The sequence below is a fragment of the Microcaecilia unicolor genome, chromosome 2 (assembly GCF_901765095.1).
Source record: "Microcaecilia unicolor chromosome 2, aMicUni1.1, whole genome shotgun sequence".
Classification (NCBI taxonomy): domain Eukaryota; kingdom Metazoa; phylum Chordata; class Amphibia; order Gymnophiona; family Siphonopidae; genus Microcaecilia; species Microcaecilia unicolor.
In genome coordinates this window covers 226,138,760-226,159,457 of record NC_044032.1, presented here as the reverse complement: position 1 = coordinate 226,159,457, position 20,698 = coordinate 226,138,760, and the positions used below count along the sequence as shown (strand labels likewise).

Below are 20,698 nucleotides of genomic sequence, written 5' to 3'. Positions count from 1 at the left end.
TTATATAGTGCTACCAGACGCACGCAGTGCTGTACATTTGACATAGAGAGACAGTCCCTGCTCAAAGAGCTTACAATCTAGGTAACACAAACAGACCAGACATTACGGGTAAGGAAATTACAGGGGAGGAGGGCAAATGAGTGGCGGTTAGGAGCCAAAGGCAGTAGTGAAAAGGTGAGCTTTCAGCATAAATTTGAAGACAGGTAGAGATGGAGCTTGACATATGGGTTTGGGAAGACGGTTCCAGGCATAAGGTGCCGCAAGATAAAAGGAATGAAGTCTGGAGTTAGCGGTGGAGGAGAAAGGGCAATACATGTTTTCATTAAAATGCATTGAGCCTATTCTAGAAGAACACTTACAATAAATAAATAAACTTACAATATTCTGTAAGCTCCTCACATAAATGTTGGCCATGCCCATGCTCTTCTTCTGTGAACACCCTCTTGCAATTACGCACTAAGCCGTTTTAGCTTGTAATTATAGAATAGTGGTTAAGTGTGCTGCTGCCATTTACTGTGTGAATGGCAGTATTCTATAACTTAAATTATGCGAATGATACTTAAGTTTTGGTAAACTATTATAGAATGAGGGAGATAGCGTTCAGAGCCAAAGTTAGACATACTGGGGCCCAGAGCATAAATTTGGGAGGGGACTCCAAAGCCTACTAGTAATCTATGCGTTTTTAAGCTTCAAGAGGGCTTCGGTATGCTTTAGCATAAGAGCCCTGTGCAGTTTCCCTGATTGGATCACCTAATGCTAGCCCTGACAGTGCTCAGCCTAATAGTAAGCATGCCTACTGTGCCTCCATGCAAGCAGATTTTCACATCTCCAAATGCTCTGCTGACAGAATCTCTACTCCTTCAACCAGTGGCTTACCAAAGGTGGGGTGGTGGGGGTGGACTGCCCTGGATGCAGATCAAAGGGGGGTGTTCCGCTCCTGCTGCTCCGTTGGTCCATGCCTTCCCCAAGTTGAGTTCCCTTTAAAACAACTTTAAACGTGTTCCGTGGTCTTCGTGCACCTTCCTGCAACCTCCACCCCCACCGGGTCGCTGCGTCTCCTCTCTCTCCGTCCCTTGACTTCCTGAAGTCTGCGCCTTCCTGACAAGAAGAAGCAAGGAGGAAGAAATTAGGGGCAAAGTGAAAAAACAGGGGAAAAGAGTAATAATAAGTAGTAGAAGTAGTACATGGGCTGAGGGACGAGAGGGACTGTTTGGAGAAAGGTGCTGTAGATGGCCTGGAGAGAGAGAGAGAGAATGATGCTGACAAACTGTGAGGGAGAGGAGAGAATGGCAGGACCCTAGCTTTTGATTTGGCCTCATGAATCTTTCCCATGTCCACATTACCTGCTCTTGACATTTAGATATAGGCTGGGTCATTCATTACTAGATGTATATTGGTTTTCCTTTTTTTTTTCTTTGCTGAGTGAGGGGAAATTTGTAGTGCGTTATGAGTTCAGCACCCCCAATCATTTTCAAAAGTTAGCTCCTGTGTCCTGCATTAATTTTTTGCAGGTCTCACACACTAATTGGGCCATTAACACAGAACCTACAAATTTTTTAAAAAAGCCTTATTAAGTACCATATTAAATCTGTGCTTAGCATGCTGGAAAATTCTGTTTTAAACTGTACTAAATCAAAATTTCAGTGCACTCTAGTAAAAGAGCTCCAAAAAGTCTTAAGAACAATTAAAAACAAAACAAAATCCAGGTCTCATTGACCTTGCTAAATAATTCCTAAGGGAATAACATAAAAAGGCCCTCCCTAAAGTCTCCACATACATTAAGACTGAATGGGAGGAAGCTGTCAATACAGGCTAATGTGGGTTATTTTAGCACAAAGTCTCATTGCACAAAATGGGACCCTATGGTAAAATAACCCATCAGTAGCCCACATTGATAATTCCCCCCCTTTAAGAACAGGACATATCCATCCATTTTTTCTTGTAATGAATATAATCATTCACCTGTAATATACCGTAACAATTTTTCCAATAGATAAGGAGAAGAAGCCAACAGGATCTTGAAAAATAATGTACCTATCTTAAAATTGGTCTGAGTATGCTTTCAGGAGAAGTTGGTGTTTTCTGGCTGTGTTAGTGCTTAGTAGAGCTATAGAAATGATTAATAGTAGTAAATTTCCTTACTTAACAGCAAATCATATTTGCCGAAGGTATAGTAAGTTTAACAAAACTTGGCTGGTGCTCTTATCATTCCTTGTTAGTTGAAGGAAATTTATTACAAAATCATTGGTATTTCTGAGAAATCCATATGGTGTTTAATTGTTATAAACTGTATGCAGTGAGCCCTTCTTTTCCAAAATGAGCAGATCAAATGCTTTTAATATTTCTAACTGCATAGTTTTTGACTAGTGCAGTTGCCTGTCTGCATTGAAAATATGTATCAAAATTAATTATTCAAGTGCCTGAGAGAGAAATTCACATCAGCACTGCCTTTCTTGCAAATATTTGGTTAAATAATATTGACTTTCATGCTTTAGTGCACAGATATTTCTACTACATCAGCTAAGTTTGAATTGATTGTGGCAGAAGTTGTATTCATGAATAACTTTGGTGATTAAGAAAAAATTAATCGGGATATATGAATCATATTTCACTAATTGCATTTTCTAGGCCAGCTGTGTGAAGAAGATTTAAATGAATGTAGTTCCAACCCATGCCTGAATAAGGGGACTTGTGTTGATGGTGTCAATGCTTATAACTGTATCTGTTCAAATGGATTCATAGGTGAGAAGGTTTTATAATGTAGTATTTTTAAAAAATGTATTATGAAAGGTGCCAGATTTATAACACTGGAAACTAGGGATGTGCATGGAGGGGAAAATCTTTGGTTTGTTTTAGAGTTTTGGCCTTTTCTGTTTTTGGATGTTTATTTTTTTTTTTTTTTTGTACACATTTTTTAATTTGTTTTACGCATTCATGTTAGTAAAAATGTTTTAACATATGTAGAACTTTATACATGCAAATCTTTCCATGTTAATTTGTAGATTGACACATGCTAAATTGGATTTTGTGCACACTAAGGGGGTCTTTTATTAAGTGCGGTAGTGTTAGCGCGTGCTAATCCTTTGCTTTTGCTACAAACGCTACCACAGCTTATTAAAAGACCCCCTCAATTTTTTAAGGCATGCTAATGGACACAGAGAATTTCAAAGGGTAGGCCTGGGAGTGGGGGCTAAAGACTTGGGGGGGTGCTTCAGGTAGGGGAAGGTAGAGGTTCAGTTCTTGCAGGGCCCTTCAAGTTGGGGTTCTGGTTAGGGGTATACTATTGGGGTCTTGATTTGGGGGGGCACAAGAGGCAGCTAGAACTTGGGGACACCCTGGCCACATCTGTTTAGCACAGTTGCCAGCCCCTTTAAGATGCAGCCTGAGAGCATCGGGCTGCAGTTTGGTAGCTTAGTGTTCCCAGGTGGTAAAATAACTCCAACATTTTGTTGTGTTATTTTACAGGCTACAATGCAGCTTGCATTGTGCACCCGGTGTCCACCACAATCTGTGTTATAGTATTTCTCTGACGGCAAGCATGCTGTAGTATTCTCACAAGTGGGTCAACGATCCGCGTTGGTCCAGGAACTGGCATATTGAATAGCAAAATGAAAAAAAGTTTACTAGAGCCTTGCATGCATGCAGCGCTGCACCGCGCATGTGCGGAGTGCCTTCCCGCCTGTCACGCAACCGCATTCCCCTTTTTTATTTGTTTTCCCTTTCAGTTTGTTTAAAAAAAAAAAGAATTTCCCCTTATTTTTCTTAGATTTTTTACCGGCGTCTAAGTTTCCTTTCTTTTAGCCGCGGCCATCCTTAGGCTTGTTCGGTCAGGTCTCCCTTCTTTTTGTGCTCTTTTTTTCAAGCTCAGCTCGTTATGCTCTTTGTATGAAGAAGAGGACTCAACTTGCCTGAGAAGCCCAACGTGAGAAACTTTTTGGGGCTCAGTCCGGTCCTTCGACATCGGCATCAACATCGAGGGAAGCATCGACGGGAGTGTAGGTAGGGATGGTTGCTGAGAGACTGAGACACACTGGGAGCAGTGAGGCATCGAGTGGGTGTCCACCTGCCTTGAGGCCTCCTGCTGTACAGGCCCCCCCGGAACTGTCCATCGTCAGACCCGACCTCGAGGCGATGTGGGGATTCGATGTCGTCCTCGTTGGCATCGAGGAGTCTCAGTGAGGTGCATCGAGCGAAGGCTAAGAAGCACAGACACCGTTCTCCTTCAGTTCATGGTGCCAGGAGCTCTGGGTCGCCGAGGGATTCAGCACCTAAGAAGCGTGGACGCCAAAAGGACCGCTCCCCCTCCGTTCAGGAGGTGCTAACGCATTTGTCTCCCAGCAGTCAAGTTCCTGCTCCTGAGCCCCTGTCGATTCTGCAACCTGCTGTCCCAACAGCCCTGCAGCCTTTACCGATGGCGGCTCTTGATGAGCGGATCCGGGCCTTGCTTTCATAGCTGCTGGAAGGACTGCTGCTTAGCACTGTATCAGAGTTGGAGGTGCTTGCACCTACCATGCCATCTGCTGCAGCTACATCTGGCCCTCCACCCACGGTGAGGTCTCTGACTTCGGCACTGCTTGCAGTTCCGGTGTCGGCTCCCACCCAGGCCAGTTCCCCATCGACGTAGATGGAGGAAGCTTCGCCGCAGTCCATGCAGGAGTCGGCCCCTCAACATCTCCATCGAGACCATGGGTCTTCAACATTGAGGTGGGTTCAGTCTCGGAAGTCACTGAGGGAAGTGCTCTCCAATACCGAGGAGGAGCGCTCGTGGGAGTCAGAGGAGGATCCCAGGTACTTCTCCTCAGATGAGTCCTTTGGGATTCCCTCGGAACCTTTCCCTCCACCTGAAAGGAGACTGTCCCCACCTGAGAGCCTCTCCTTTTCATCTTTTGTACGGAAAATTGCTCAGGCCATTCCATTCCCCGTAGAAGCGGAGGATGAGCCCAGGGCTGAGATACTCGAGGTCCTGGACTACACCTCTCCACCTAGAGAGGCAGTGACAGCTCCTTTGCATAAGCTACTGAAGAAAGTCCTTATGCAAAACTGGGTGTCCCCTTTGTCTGTCCCCATAATCCCCCAAAAGACAGATTCTCAATATTAAATCCACGGAGAGCCTGGGTTGATGAGGTCTCAGTTACCCCACAGCTTCATGGTGGTGACTTCCGCCCTCAAGAGAGCCAAGAGTTCTAGGGTCTATGCTTTGGCACCCCCAAGCAGGGAAGCTATAACCTTGGATTCTTTTGGGAGGAAAATATATCAGACTGCCATGCTCATTTACCGTATGCAGTCATACCAGCTCTTCACAAGCATCCAGTTTCGGAACTCTGTACGACAGCTGTCTACGTAGTTTGGTCGATGCCCTCCCTCTGCAGCAAGCTGAACCTTTTTGCCAGCTGGACAAGCAGCAGAAGGCATGTTGTAAATTCTTGGCCAGGGGCACATACGACACTTTTGATGTAGCATCCAGGATCTCTGCTCAAGGTATATCAATGTGCAGACTCTCATGGCTGTGTGCTTCTGACATGCCTTCTGCTTCCACCTCCTCAACTAGGAGGTATTTTGGTGGGTCACAGAGTGCTCCCTATTTCTATTCTAGGCATAGGTACACTGCAGCGTCTCGCCAACCTACTCAGGCCCAGACCCAGCATGCTCGTTCCTGTCAACAGCATGCGCCCAAGGCCCCTGCTGCTTCCCAGCAAAAGCAAGGGATGAGCTTTTGACTGGCTCCTGCAGAGCATAGCCACAGTAAAAGTGTCTGTGCCGGACGACTTGCTGGTTGGGGGGAGGTTAATGTTTTTTCACCAAAGGTGGCCTCTCATAACCTCCGACCTGTGGGTTCTTCAAATAGTCCGGTTGGGATACACCTTCAATATGGTCTCCAAACCTCCAATTTGCCCACAGAGAGCTCACTCATTCAGCTTTCAGCACAAGCAGGTACTTGCAGAGGAAATCTCCGTCCTTCTGTAGACCCATGCGGTTGAACCCGCTCCACCAGAGGAAGAAGGGCTGGGATTCTAGGTACTTTCTTGTGCAGAAGAAAACAGGGGGGATGTGTCCCATCCTAGACCTAAGGGCTCTGAACAAATTCCTGGTCCGAGAAAAGTTCAGGATGATTTCCCTATGCACCCTTCTCCCCATGATTCAGGAAAACGATTGGCTATGCCCTCTGGATTTGAAGGACGCATATACTCATATCCCGATACTTCCAGCACACAGGAAGTATGTTCAATTTCGGCTGGGAACGCTTCACTTTCAGTACCACGTACTATCCTTTGGCCTAGCGTCAGCTCCCACAGTTTTTACAAAATGCCTAGCGGTAGTTGCAGCGTCGCTACATAGGCTGGGAGTACACAAAAATTGTGAACTCCTCTCTTTCTAATGGGCAGCTACCAACAGCATTAAATAGGGCAGTGGTCCACTCTCTACTGAAGAAAAACAACCTTGATCAGGACAAACTTGAAAATTACAGGCCAGTATCCAACATCCCGTTTCTAGGGAAACTCATAGAACAAACAGTCTGTGTTCAACTTAATGACTGGCTAGAAGAGAGAAACTGGCTAGAACCATGTCAATCTGGATTCAGACCTGGTTATAGTACAGAAACAGTCCTTGTGTCCCTACTAGATGATCTTCACAGAAACCGAGACAAGGGATTCGCCTCGATGTTAGTATTGCTTGATTTCTCTGCAGCTTTTGACACCGTGGATCATGATATCATGCTAGCACAACTGACAGAAACAGGTATCAATGGAATAGTACTGTCACGGTCGTGCCCTGGTTTCAGGCTTTCAGTCATCTCGCCCCCTGGTGGCCCGGCCTGGTGGCTGCATTGGATTGTCTGTGTGCTGTTTCCTGTTCCAGACTTCAGCCCAGTCCAGTCCGGATCTTCTGGCCTGCCAGACTTGCTTGTCTTGATTGAGCCTGCACAGCACCCTTAGGTGCCTGGTGATTGCTGCAGCTGAATCTCAGCTGCTGCTGGGCTTATTAGCCATTTGGAAACTCTCTGCTTTGCCTTTGCATCGCCTAAGGCCCTGGTATGTGGGTGTACGCTGTGCACTTCTGCCTAGTCCAATTCTAGTCTGAGTTCCTTGTCTGTTTCTAGTTTGTTTGTGTGTTGTTAGCTTTGATTTTATTGCTTAGGTCCTAGTCTTGTTTCTGGTCTGCCTTTCCTTGTCTTGTGTTTGTGTTTCTTGCTTAGTGGCTGCTTGCAGCTTTCAGTCCTGACTCTCTCCTGTCTGTGGTTCCCTTAGTGGTTGCCTGGCAGCTTTTAGTCCCTTCTCTGTTGTGTATTGCCTGTTAGGATCCAGCTCCTGCCCTGTCTTGAAAGTCCTGCCAGCCACCTGCACCCAGGGGCTCAACTCCTGGGGAAGGGCGGCTAAGTGCAGGTGAAGTCTAGCCGTCCCTGTCAGAGTTCTGTCTTAGTCCTGTGTGGGGTAGTTTTGCCTGCCGCTGCCGCTCCTCAGCAGTGGTCCAAGGGCTCACAAACCTAGTTCCAGCTTTGAAAACGTGACAAGTACTTGCTTGGTTCAGATCTTACCTATCAGACAGGCAACAATCCATAATGTTTGGCAGCAACTCATCACCACCATGGACACTGACCTGCGGGGTACCACAAGGATCGATACTGTCACTTATTCTGTTCATTATCTACCTCAAACCACAAGCTGAGCTGATTCGGTCAATGGACACTCAGTTCTACATCTATGCGGATGATGTGCAGCTACTCATACCCATTGAACCTGACTTACCTACAGCCTTGAATAAACTGATTACCTGTCTAACCTCAATTCATGAATGGGCTAAACACAACAAACTTTGCCTGAACCTAAGTAAAACCGAGCTTCTCTGGGTCCCTAACACAAGTGGATACGTACCTGACATCAAAATCCCTTTTGGGAAGTATGAACTCCCCCTCAAATCAAAAGTCAGAAACCTTGGAATACAGTTAGATTCAACACTTACTCTGATTCCCCAAATCCAAGCAACCTTCAAGAGCTGCTTCTACTATTTGCGACAGCTACGCTGCCTCTCTCCTTACATCGAGAAGATAAATCTTATCCCAGTTGTACATGCCATGATAAAATCAAGACTGGATTATTGCAATGCACTATACAATGGTCTGACTACAAAGGGCCGCACCAGCTTCAGTTGATTCAGAATGCAGCAGCAAGACTCATAGAAGGTTGCAAGCGACGTGACCATATCACACCATTTTTGCAAAAACTTCATTGGCTACCAGTACAATAGAGGGCTAAATTTAAAACTCTATGACTGATCTTCAACGATCTGAAAGGAAATGGCCCTGAGTACCTGAAAAATAGGATGATCCTCCACAGATCATCAAGGACACTAAGGTCCTCCCAAGGACTTTCACTAACCACACCCTCTCCAAAAGACATTACACAATGTGATACCCGCAAGCGAGCCTTCTCCGGAGTAGCCCCCACACTCTGGAATGCACTGCCTGAAAGGCTGCGCTTAACACAAGACTATCTCTACTTCAGGAAGCAGGTGAAAGCTTGGCTCTTCAACCAGGCCTTTACTGGAAGAAGTAACTAACTCGTTAGTCTCACTCACACACACAAGGAGTACTCAGGCTGCATATACTGCAGCAGGACATGTTTATCCACTCCTACTCTAGCTGAGATAACATTTAAACATTTCTCTGACCTCATATGCAACTTTCTTTAAATCAATCACCTTACTTTCTAACTCTTCCTACTTTCTTACCCTTCTATATGTTACATCTTTGCTTTACCCTTCGCTATCACCTATAATGTTCTATTACGTATTGTGTTGACATGTATACCAAGTGAGAGAAGGTAAAAGATACTGCTATTTGCAGGCATTGAGTTCAGATCTTTGGTTTTTGTAGTTCATTTGGTTGTTTTTACCAAAGAGCATTTTTTTTAGGAGATTTTGTTTTGTTTCAGACATGTATACCATGCCATACTTTGTATTGTTTTTGAATATTTTTACTGCTGAAAATGTCTATTGCTCATGCTTGATCTATTCCTATTGTACACCGCCTTGAGTGAATTCCTTCAAAAAGGCGGTAAATAAATCTTAATTAATAATTAATAATAATATGTTCCCTTATCTCGACGACTGGCTGGTGAAGAGCACCTCAGAAGATGGTGCTCAGGAGTGCATGCGGAGGACTATTCAGGTGCTAGAACTGCTAGGGTTCGTAAAATATTACCCCAAGTCCCATCTCACTCCTGTACAAAAATTGGAGTTCATTGGAGCATTGCTCAACACAAGAACAGTTCGAGCCTATCTTCCTGGTGCATGGGCAGACAACCTTCTGTCCCTGGTGTCCACTGTTCGTGCATCTCAGCAAGTCACAGCTTGGCAGATGTTGAGACTCTTGGAGCATATGCCTCCATAGTTCATGTTACACCCATGGTATATCTGCATATGAGATCTGCTCAATGGACCCTGGCTTCTCAGTGATGTCAAGCCACGGGGAATCTAGAAGATGTCTTCCATGTGTCCACCGACCTTGTACATTCTCTTTAGTGGTGGACAATTCGATCCAATCTGACCTTGGGACGTCCATTCCAAATTCCTCAGCCGCGAAAAGTGCTGACGACGGATGCATCTCTCCTGGGGTGGGGGAGCTCATGTAAATGGGCTTCACACTCAGGGAGCCTGGTTCCCCCAGGAAACATCTTCAGATCAACCTCCTGGAGCTCCAAGCGATCTGGAATGCTCTAAAGGCTTTCAGAGATAGGCTGTCCATCCAAATTATCTGAATTGAAACAGAAAATCAGGTTGCAATGTACTACACCAACAAGCAGGGGGGCACCGCATCTCGCTCTCTGTGTCAGCAAGCCCTCCAGATGTGGTTCTGGGCACACTGTCATGGCATGTTTCTACAAGCCACTTATCTGGCAAGCGTAAACAACAGTCTGGCCGACAGGCTGAGCTCGACAGTACAACCTCACGAGTGGTCTCTGAATATGGGCGTAGCCCGCAAGATCTTCTGAGCGTGGGGCACCCCCTCGGTGGATCTTTTTGCTACTCAACTCAATCACAAAGTCCCTCAGTTCTGTTCCAGACTTCAGGCCCATGGCAGGCTAGCATTGGATGTCTTTCTCCTTCATTGGAAGACAGGCCTCTTTTATGCATATCCCCCAATACCTCTAGTGCATCTCCAAAACCAGGAAAATCAATGAGTTAGGAAAAAAGCATTAGATAACTTGTCTGCCTAACACACCATCTTGGACATGCCCCATGAAAGCTCTTTTCTATTTGACCAATATACAATACACATGGCATGGACCACTGTGTTCAGACTTCTGTTTGCAAATGTAGAGAGATTTCATAGTTGTTGCAGGTGATAGAAACAGTTTTTAAAGGTTGTCTGAATTTTTAGGATCCAAGTAAGTGATGAGTCCAGCAGAATTGGTAGTGATGTGTCAGTGTCACTCTATAGTGTCTGGAGGCAGAGAGGAAGAGGATGGGGTCTCAGTACAAAGATGAGAGATGCTTGAGGTAACAGTTAAGTGGTGGTCCTCCAATTTCAGGTTTTGTTCGTTTGTTGTTTTTTTTTTTAACTGAGTCAAGAAAGTGATTTGGATAAAAAGAAATAAGCAGAGTGCTTTTTCCTTGAACATGTTCCATTGTCTCCTAGATGTTTAATCAAAAAGATCTTGAATGTTTACAGATTAAATTTTATGGCCTCCATTTTCACAGGATTTTTCTTTTCACTTTCCCTATTCTTAGGCACCCACTGTGAAACAGAAGCCAATGAGTGCTTGTCAAACCCCTGTTTAAACCATGGCATTTGTGAGGATCAGAAAGGTGGTTTCCAGTGCTTGTGTCCAGCTGGTTTTACTGGTTCCTTTTGTGACAAGAACATTGATGAGTGTGATAGTACACCCTGCAAAAATGGAGCCAAATGCATCGATGGTGTTGATAGCTACAGGTGAACTATACTGCTATGACTCGAGACAGTGAATTTAGGATGTGTGCACTGAAATAGAAATGACAGATTCTGGGGAAGACTTCAACCAATCATATGCCTTCAGTATCTTGCACATGAAATCTTTGAATTTCTTCTCATGATTTTCTGTGCAGACTGGCAGGAGAAAATAAAATGGCCTTAAGCTAACCACACTTAAGTATCTGCAAACCATTCAAAATACAGTGGTTAAACGTATACTTTTTCCCATAAGTTTGATCATATCATTCATTTATTAAAAGAAAACTTACAGAATTTAAACTTAGGACTCCTTTTACAAAGCAACGCTACTGATTTACGGCATGCTGAATGCAAAGAAGCCCATTCAGTTCCCATGGGCATTGCATTCAGCGCACTCTGATCAGTATGACAGCTTTGTAAAAGGAGTCCTAAGTTTAAAATTGTAATAATTACATAGAGAACAGTTTACTCCAGGCAAGCTGCTTACTTATCAAATGTTCTTATTCCCTACATTCCTGTCCTCAAAACAAAAATCTGGAAAATTCCAGTCGATATTCAAAATTATTTAACCAGTTAGAAATGGCCTTTGGCCGGTTAAATCGCTTGTTCACAGTTATCCGGTCATTTTCAGTGAAGATAACTGTCATGAAATGCCTAGCCACCCACCTTGGGTTAACCCTGGAGCCACCTGGAGGGTCTGTGCCCAGCACTGCTCAGGCCCGCCTGCGCCTGGTCATGTGCTCTGTGCTAGCACTCTCTTCTCATCTTGCCTCTGGGTGAGTCTCCCACTCTCAAGTTATTCCCTAGTGATTTCTAAGGACACTGAGGTCCCACAGTTCCTAGATAGCACCCAAAGACCCAAAACACAAACCACCAGGATTCGTGGAGGGGCATAATTGAACGAAAACGTCTATCTCCATGGGCGTTTATCTCCGAGAACGGGTCCGTGAAGGGGCGGACCGAACCGTATTTTTGAAAAAAATAGACGTCCATGTTTTATTCGACAATTTGTGAGCTGGGCGTTTTTGTTTTTCGGTGATAATGGAAAATGAAAGCGCCCAGCTCAAAAACGAATAAATCCAAGGCATTTGTTTGTGGGCGGGGCCAGGATTCGTAGTGCACTGCTCCCCCTCACATGCCAGGACACCAACCGGGCACCCTAGGGGGCACTTTTACAAAAACAAAAAAAAAGGTAAAAGAGCTCCCAGGTGCATAGCACCCTTCCCTTGTGTGTTGAGCCCCCCAAATCCCCCTCAAAACCCACTGCCCACAAGTCTACACCATTACTATAGCCCTAAGGGGTGAAGGTGGGCACCTACATGTGGGTACAGTGGGTTTGGGGGGGGTTGGACGACTAAGCATTAAGCAGCACAATTGTAACAGGTAGGGGGGGATGGGCCTGGGTCCACCTGCCTGAAGTCCACTGCACCCCCTAACAACTGCTCCAGGGACCTGCATACTGCTGCCAGGGAGGTGGGTATGACATTTGAGGGTGAAAATAAAAAGTAGTGAAACATCATGTTTTGTGGTGGGAGGGGGTTAGTGACCACTGGGGGAGTCAGGGGAGGTCATCCCCGATTCCCTCTGGTGGTAATCTGGTCATTTAGGGCACTTTTGGGGGCCTTATTTGTGAAAAAACAGGGTCCAGGAAAAGTGCCCTAAATTCTAGCTACAAACGCATACTTTTTTTCCATTATCGGCGAAAGGCGTCCATCTCTCCTCGGCCGATAACCACACCCCAGTTCCACCTTCGCCACGCCTCCGACATGCCCCCGTCAACTTTGTCCGCTTCCGCGATGGAGTGCAGTTGAAAACGTCCAAAATCGGCTTTCCATTATACCGATTTATTCGTTTTTGTGAGATAAACGTCTATCTCCCGATTTGGGTCGAAATCTAGGCGTTTTTCTCTTTCAATTATAAGGTGGTTAGTCAGTCCAGACACAACAGCACTAAAAAACTAATGGGTTTGTTATCAGAAAAAGTAGAACAATGAACAATACAAAACAGGTGGAAAAACAACAAGCATTAACAGGTAACTGAATAAAGATCAATAATAAAGCAATCTAAACACTTTGTTACTACCTGGGTAGCACCTGGGAAGTTTCAGGAAAATAACTTCTCACAGGTCTTGAACAGGGTCTCAGGGCAGGGATGTTTACCATCTGCACTCCCTTTCTGAGACTTTTGAACTCCAGGGCCAATCAGAGCCCAGAGCAGCAACTTTGAAACAGGGCATAGCTATGGGGAGGGCCACGCAAATTGGTTGTGGGGCCCCTGATTTGGCTGGCTGGGGGTCCCTGACCCCAACCCCCGCCAGCTAAAGCGTTTATCTGTGTTGCGCTGGTCTCGCACTTGTCTCCTCTCTCCTGTTTCCAGTCGTGCCGTGCATGCTCTTGTTTTAATGAAACTGAGCATGCTCGCGTATACTTGGTTTCATTAAAACGAGCATACAGTGCACGGCGTGTTGAAAACAGGAGAGTAAGCAAGTGCAAGACCAGCGCGGCACAGATAAACGCTTCAGCTGGCGGGGGTTGGGGACCCCCACCAGCAAAGGTACCTTGTGGTGGCGGGGGCGGGCTAAGTTTTCCCCCACCCCCACTTTGGGCTCTGGCCCCCCCCCTCCCGCCAAGATCTGGCTATGCCCCTGCTTTGAAAGTGTCTGGCCAATGGCACTGCAGGTTACCTTCCCATAGGGCTAAAACTGAAAAAGAAACAGTCTTTCTCTGCAACAACTTTAAAACAGAAAACAAACACCACCTGCTGGCCAGAAATACACAACATGAAAACATTTATACAATTCACAGGCTTGAAAACCCCCTGTTTTGCCACAATACATAGTAACATAGTAGATGACGGCAGAAAAAGACCTGTACGGTCCATCCAGTCTGCCCAACAAGATAAACTCATATGTGCTACTTTTTGTGTATACCTGACCTTGATTTGTTTCTGCCATTTTCAGGGCACAGACCGTAGAAGTCTGCCCAGCACTAGCCCCGCCTCCCAACCACCAGCTCCGCCTCCCACCACCGGTTCTGCCACCCATTCTCGGCTAAGCTTCTGAGGATCCATTCCTCTGAACAGGATTCCTTTATGTTTATCCCACGCATTTTTTAATTCCGCTACCGATTTCATCTCCACCACCTCCCGCGGGAGGGCATTCCAAGTATCCACCACTCTTTCTGTGAAAAAATACTTCCTGACATTTTTCTTGAGTCTGCCTCCCTTCAATCTCATTTCATGTCCTCTAGTTCTACCACCTTCCCATCTATGGAAAAGGTTCATTTGCGGATTAATACAATAACGTGGTAAATGCTGTTGGAAATGACCGTTTAGCACCGAATTCAAAAGCTGCTTATGTGTGGGCATTCCAGAGGCAGAGTCAGGTTAAGTGCCTATCTTCAGCCCCTCACGGCATAAGTAAACTGCTTGAACCAGACCACATAAATAGCAGTCCAGTCTGTAAGCATTTTGTATTATGCGGTCAAGGGCTGAATATTGACTTAACCAGTTATGTGTTAGCTAGCTCAAAAAAAAAAAAGGATATTCAATGCTAAGGCCCAGACAGGGCCCGGCATTGAATATCCAGGAATGATGCTGGCAGCAAAACAAAACGTTCACCATCGCTGGTTGAATATTGGTGGAATTTATTTTAGTCAGCCTTTTTATTTTCAGTTCTATCATTGTGCAGTTCTGTTTCTCAGGATTGATACTTAATTTGCTAAATATAAATCTGGGTTAAAAACTTGTTTCTTCTTTTTGGCTTTTCCGTACTGATAAGCTGTGGTTGGTCAGCGTGTGGATCCTAGGGAGCAGTACTGTGTTTTCCTAGCTGCGTTTTCTGTACTCCTTTTTCCTGATTATATTCCTGTTACTGTTTTCTCTCTTTCCATTTGTCTTTATTGCTTTTGCTTACTTTTGAGAAAAGTGGTATTGAAATATTAAATAGATATAAACATAAGAGCATGAATATATTGATTCTCATTTCTGTATTCTTTGTCAAGAAAAAATTTCAGATCAAGTTCAAATTCTATCATTTGTACAGCAGTGATGCCCTCTTGTGTTTGCTTTGTATATTCCAGGGCTATTTTTCTAAAGGATTTCATTCAGTTTTACAAATATATCTGTATTATTAAGTGTTCATATGGTGCATATCAGATAAATGCAGTACTGCAGACATATGGAGGTCATATTATAAAGCTTTTGATTCACGTAAAACTTGTTTTACATGCAGAAAAGAGTTTTTATAAAAATGCATAAAAGTATATGATCATAAATGGATTTTCTGAAAATTGTCCATAAAATCACCTCCACTCTGCTCAAACTTTATCTGCGTGTAGGTGTTCCCAAGATATAGTTTGAGCAGAGTAGAGGTTTGTAGGAATGCTTGTGAAGCCATATGCACTAAGGAAGGGGTACAATAGTCAGAAAATCCCTTTATGATCACTAATGATTTTCAAAATAAAAGTAAGCACCTAATTCTGCTTTAAATATTACCCCAGGGAGTTTACTGTGCCTGGTTACAGAGCTTAGAGGGGACATCCTGGTTGGCATTGTGATATTTAATATTGTCACGCCCCTCACCTTGCTGATAATGGCACTCCCTCTGTCAGTGTAGGGCTGGGGTTCCCTTCACAGCATCTCTGCCCTGCATCCTTGCTCCACGGGGATTGGATCCCCGTGACTGGTGTCCTGGTTGTCCATCTCTCAGCCCTTAACCTATGGGCTTTCTGCCCCACCTCCGTGCTCCATGGGGATTGGATCCCCGTGACTGGTGTCCTGGCTATCTATCTCTCAGCCCTTAACCTATGGGCTCTCCCTTGCCTCATCTGCTCTTTCCCTATTGGATGCCTGGCTGCTTCCTTTACTCTTCTTCTCAGCTGTTTCCAGTGAATGCATGATACCAGCACTATTTCTGTGGAACCCTTCCCTGCCTCAATGCTTTGGCTTCTACTTTGGTAGGTGTTACTTGCTCTACAGTTTGCTTCTTCTCTACTTTGTCCCTCGTTGCTGACTTTGCCTGTACCTGGTTTACTCTCTTCCCTGCTGCCTGTCTATTGATATTGCCTGCACTTGGATTACTCTCTTGCCTGCTGCCTGTCTATTGACTTTACCTGTGCCTGGATTATTCTGTTGCCTGCCGCCTGCCTACTGACTTTGCTTGTACCTGGATTACTCTCTTGACCTGCTGCCTGCCTATTGAGTTTACTTGTGCCTGGATTACTCTCTTGCCTGTTGTTTGCCTATTGACATTGCTTGTACCTGGATTACTCCCCTGCCTGCTGCCTGCCTATTGACATTGCCTGTTCCTAGTACATAAATACATAAGTATTGCCAAACTGGGAAAGACCAAAGGTCCATCTAGCCCAGCATCCTGTTTCCAACAGTGGCCAATCCAGGTCACAAATACCCGGTAGGATCCCAAAAATGTACAAAACATTTTATACTGCTTATCCCAGAAATTGTGGATTTTCCCCAAGTCCATTTAATAACGGTCTATGGACTTTTCCTTTAGGAAGCCGTCCAAACCTTTTTTTAAACTCCACTAAGCTAACCGCCTTTACCACATTCTCTGGCAATGAATTCCAGAGTTTAATTACACGTTGAGTGAAGAAACATTTTCTCCGATTCGTTTTAAATTTACTACATTGTAGCTTCATCGCATGCCCCCTAGTCCTAGTATTTTTGGAAAGCGTGAACAGACGCTTCACATTTACCCGTTCAACTCCACTCATTATTTTATAGACCTCTATCATATCTCCCCTCAGCCGCCTTTTCTCCAAACTGAAGAGCCCTAGCCGCTTTAGCCTTTCCTCATAGGGAATCCGTCCCATCCCCTTTATCATTTTCGTCGCCCTTCTCTGCACCTTTTCTAAAATACAAGCTGATGCATGCAACTACCTTCTCTTACATGAGCACGCAGTTGTGGAATGCATTACCTACTATCTTGAAAACTATTGACGAAATAACCAACTTTCGTAAATCTCTGAAGACTCATCTCTTCAACAAGGCCTACAAAGAGAACCCCTAACCTTACTAAATCACCTCGCCAACCCACCCAGTTAGGAAAGTCTACTTTCTATACCTATCCGCCTAAATCTTTTCTTCTTTCCCTTATTTAATGTTTTTACATCACTAATTGTATTTGACGTCCTGGAATGACAATAACAGGACTCTGTAAGCCACATTGAGCCTGCAAATAGGTGGGGAAAATGTGGGATAGAAATGCAATAAATAAATAAATAAATTCCACTATATCTTTTTTGAGATGTGGCGACCAGAATTGAACACAATATTCAAGGTGCGGTCGCACCATGGAGTGATACAAAGGCATTATAACATCCTCATTTTTGTTTTCCATTCCTTTCCTAATAATACCTAGCATTCTATTTGCTTTCTTAACCGCAGCAGCACACTGAGCAGAAGGTTTCAACGTATCATCAACAGATTACTCCCCTGCTTGCTGTCTGCCTATTGACTTTGCCTGTACCTGGATTACTGTCTTGCCTGCTGCCTGCCTGGCCGATACGTTCACCACCCTGCTTCCAGCTCCGTCTCGTAAGTCCTGCAGGCCGCCCGCACCTAGGGGCTCAACCTCTGGGGAACGGCGGTCAGCACAGGTGAAACCCGGGGTTGTCCAGTCGCCAATCAGAACCTGGTCCAAGTACCAGACTCAGCAGTGCTCTACTTGGTAGAAGAACTCACAAGTCTGACAAATATTATGTCTATTGTAACCAGGTAGCTCTAGGTGCAGCCAAGGATAGAACAATCTCCTCCAGCCACAGGCTCCTGGTACAGTCAAGAAATAAATGTCCACCCTCAACTTCAATCTTAAAGACTTTATTCCATGCAGGGTTCTAGTAGACCTGATACACAGTTCCAACAGCAGCATTCACCTTCAATCTTAAGCACATGTAAGCCACCTGAAAGTGTGTGGCAAATAGTCCCCTTTAAGCAGTAGGCTATCAGCACATATCAGGATTCAATACAGGCTCACAGTCAGCTCCAGTCTGGGCTCTTTATCTAGTGCACACAACCCCCCCCCCCCCCCCCAATTCACCCCAACATCAAACAGCAAGACTCCTACACCTCCCCAAATCCAGCTCTTTTATTTTATTTATTTTGTTGCATTTGTATCCCACATTTTCCCACCTTTTTGCAGGCTCAATGTGGCTTACATAGTGTCGTAAATGGTGTTAGCCGATTCCGATATGAACAGATACAAGGTATGAACAGTTACAATATATTATGGTAGAATGAATTACATGTATGGTAAATACAACTGGGGCTTAATGAGGGAGAGAGAGAGTTAGGATATGTCCATTACGGTCTTTGGTTACGTTGTATCGCTGGTGCCAGGTTTTTTATGTTGGGTCGGTGGGGTATGCCCCTTTGAACAGATATGTTTTTAGTGCTTTCCGAAAATTCAGGTAGTCGAGCGTAGTTTTTACTACTTTAGGTAGTGAGTTCCACAGTTGTGTGCTCAAGTAGGAGAAGCTGGATGCATATGTGGATATGTGGATTTGTATTTGAGTCCCCTGTTGTTTGGGTAGTGGAGGTTTAGGTATGATCGTACTGAATTTATAGTATTTCTGATTGGCAGGTCGATGAGGTCTGTCATATATCCCGGTGCCTCGCCATAAATAATTTTGTGAACTGTCGTGCAGATTTTGAAAGTGATACGTTCTTTAATTGGAAGCCAGTGCAGTTTTTCTCGGAGTGGTTTGGGGCTGTCAAAGCATGTTTTGTCTGCCCCCTTCCTTCCTTGTGGCCTATCAGGGTTCCCCTGGTGTTTATTTATTTGTTACATTTGTATCCCACATTTTCCCACCTATTTGCAGGGTTAATGTGGCTTATATAGTACCGTAGCGGCATTCGCCGGTTACGGTCTGAACAAATACATAGTGTGCACAAGTACAAGGTACGATTCTGGTAGAGTATGCTTCATATATGGTGGATACATTGGGAAACATTAGGTAGGAAGATAGAGGTGAGTCCATTACGTTCTTGGTGTTGTTGTGTAGCAGGCTCTCTTATGTTGGGTTGGTGGGGTATGCCTTTTGGAACAGGTTCGTTTTTTAGTTTTTTCCGGAACTTTAGGTAGTCATATGTTGTTTTTACTGTTTTTGGTAGTGTGTTCCATAGTTGTGCACTTAAATAGGAGAAGCTGGATGCATATGTTGTTTTGTATTTGAGTCCTTTGTTGTTTGGGTAGTGTAGATTAAGATATGTTCGAGCTGATCTTGTTATGTTTCTGGTTGGGAGGTCTATGAGGTCTTTCATGTATTCTGTGGCTTTGCTGTAGATGATTTTATGGACCATGGAGCAGATTTTGAAAGCAATATGTTTTTTGATTGGGAGCCAGTAGAGTTTTTCGCGGAGGGGTTTGGCACTTTCAAAGCGCGATTTTCCAAATACAAGCCTGGCTGCTGTGTTTTGAGCGGTCTGGAGTTTCTTTATAATTTGTTCTTTACAGCCCGCGTAGATTCCGTTGCAGTAGTCTGCATGGCTCAGTACCATTGATTGTATCAAGTTGCAAAATATTTCCCTCGGGAAGAATGGTTTCACACACTTGAGTTTCCACATTGAGTGGAACATTTTCTTTATGGTGGATTTTGCTTGATTCTCTAGTGAGAGATTCCAGTCGATTGTTACTCCGAGGATTTTCAGACTGTCTACAATAGGAAGGGTGTGGCCTGGGATGTTGATATTTGTGGGTTTGTATGTGTTATATTGTGATGAGATTGTGAGACAATGTGTTTTTTCTGTGTTGAGTTTTAGTTGGAATGCGTTTGCCCATGAGTCCATGATGTTCAAACTGAGCTTGATTTCATTGGAGATTTCTGCCAGGTCGTGTTTGTAGGGGATATATATTGTGACGTCATCTGCATATGTAAATGGGTTGAGGCCTTGGTTGGCTAAGGACTTGGCTAGTGGGGTCATCATGAAGTTGAAAAGGATCAGTGATAGTGGTGATCCTTGTGGTACTCTGCAGTCTGGTTGCCAGGGTGATGATATGTTTGTACTATCTTTCACTTGATAGGTTCTAGTGGTTAGGAAGCCCTTGATCCATTTGAGTATGTTTCCTCTGAATCTGAAGTAGTCAAGGAGTCTTAGTAGTATGTTATGATTGACCATGTCGAATGCACTGGACATGTCAAATTGTAGTAGAAGTATGCTATTACCTATTGCTATTTCCTGTTTGAATTTAGTTAAGAGGGTAAGTAGTACTGTTTTGGTGCTGTGTAAGGGATGGAATCCTGATTGTGATTCGTGTAGTATAGTGAATTTGTCTAAGTAGTCATTAATTTGTTTGGTTACCAAGCCTTCCATTAGTTTGACTACCAATGGGATGGATGCTACTGGACGATAGTTGGTGATGTCATTTGATTTTTTTCTTGGTGTCTTTTGGTATTGGTGTGAGTAGGATATTGCCATTTTCTTTAGGGAAGGTTCCTTGTTGAAGCATGAAGTTAAATGGGATGTGAGGTCTGTTATGAAATGATGGGAGATTTTAGTAGGTAGCTGGGACAGGTATCCAGTTGACAATGGCTGTTGGAGTATCTCTTGATCGCCTGGGTAACCATGTTGGTGGTGAGGAGAGTGAATTTTGTCCAAATACAGTCCGCTGGGTATTCACCGGGGGGTGGGTCCAGTTCATTGATGAAGGTTTCAATGTTTTAGTAGGGAGGGAGTAAATAATTCCCAGTCATTCCTGCCCTATTGGGCACCTAGGTTCAAAATAGCACTTGTTGACCCCTAGCAGTAATCTTG

General features: G+C 44.5%; 1 protein-coding gene across 3 annotated transcripts in view; it reads left to right on the top strand.

The window, feature by feature from the left end:
• The window catches only part of SVEP1 (sushi, von Willebrand factor type A, EGF and pentraxin domain containing 1), a 538,231-nt gene that overhangs the window by 256,045 nt on the left and 261,488 nt on the right, over window positions 1-20,698 (top strand). For all 3 annotated transcript variants that reach the window (XM_030193745.1, XM_030193746.1, XM_030193744.1), the window contains exons 23-24: window positions 2,629-2,742; window positions 10,729-10,930. In XM_030193745.1, the coding sequence (XP_030049605.1) occupies window positions 2,629-2,742; window positions 10,729-10,930 (316 nt within the window). The remainder of the gene's footprint in view (window positions 1-2,628; window positions 2,743-10,728; window positions 10,931-20,698) is intronic.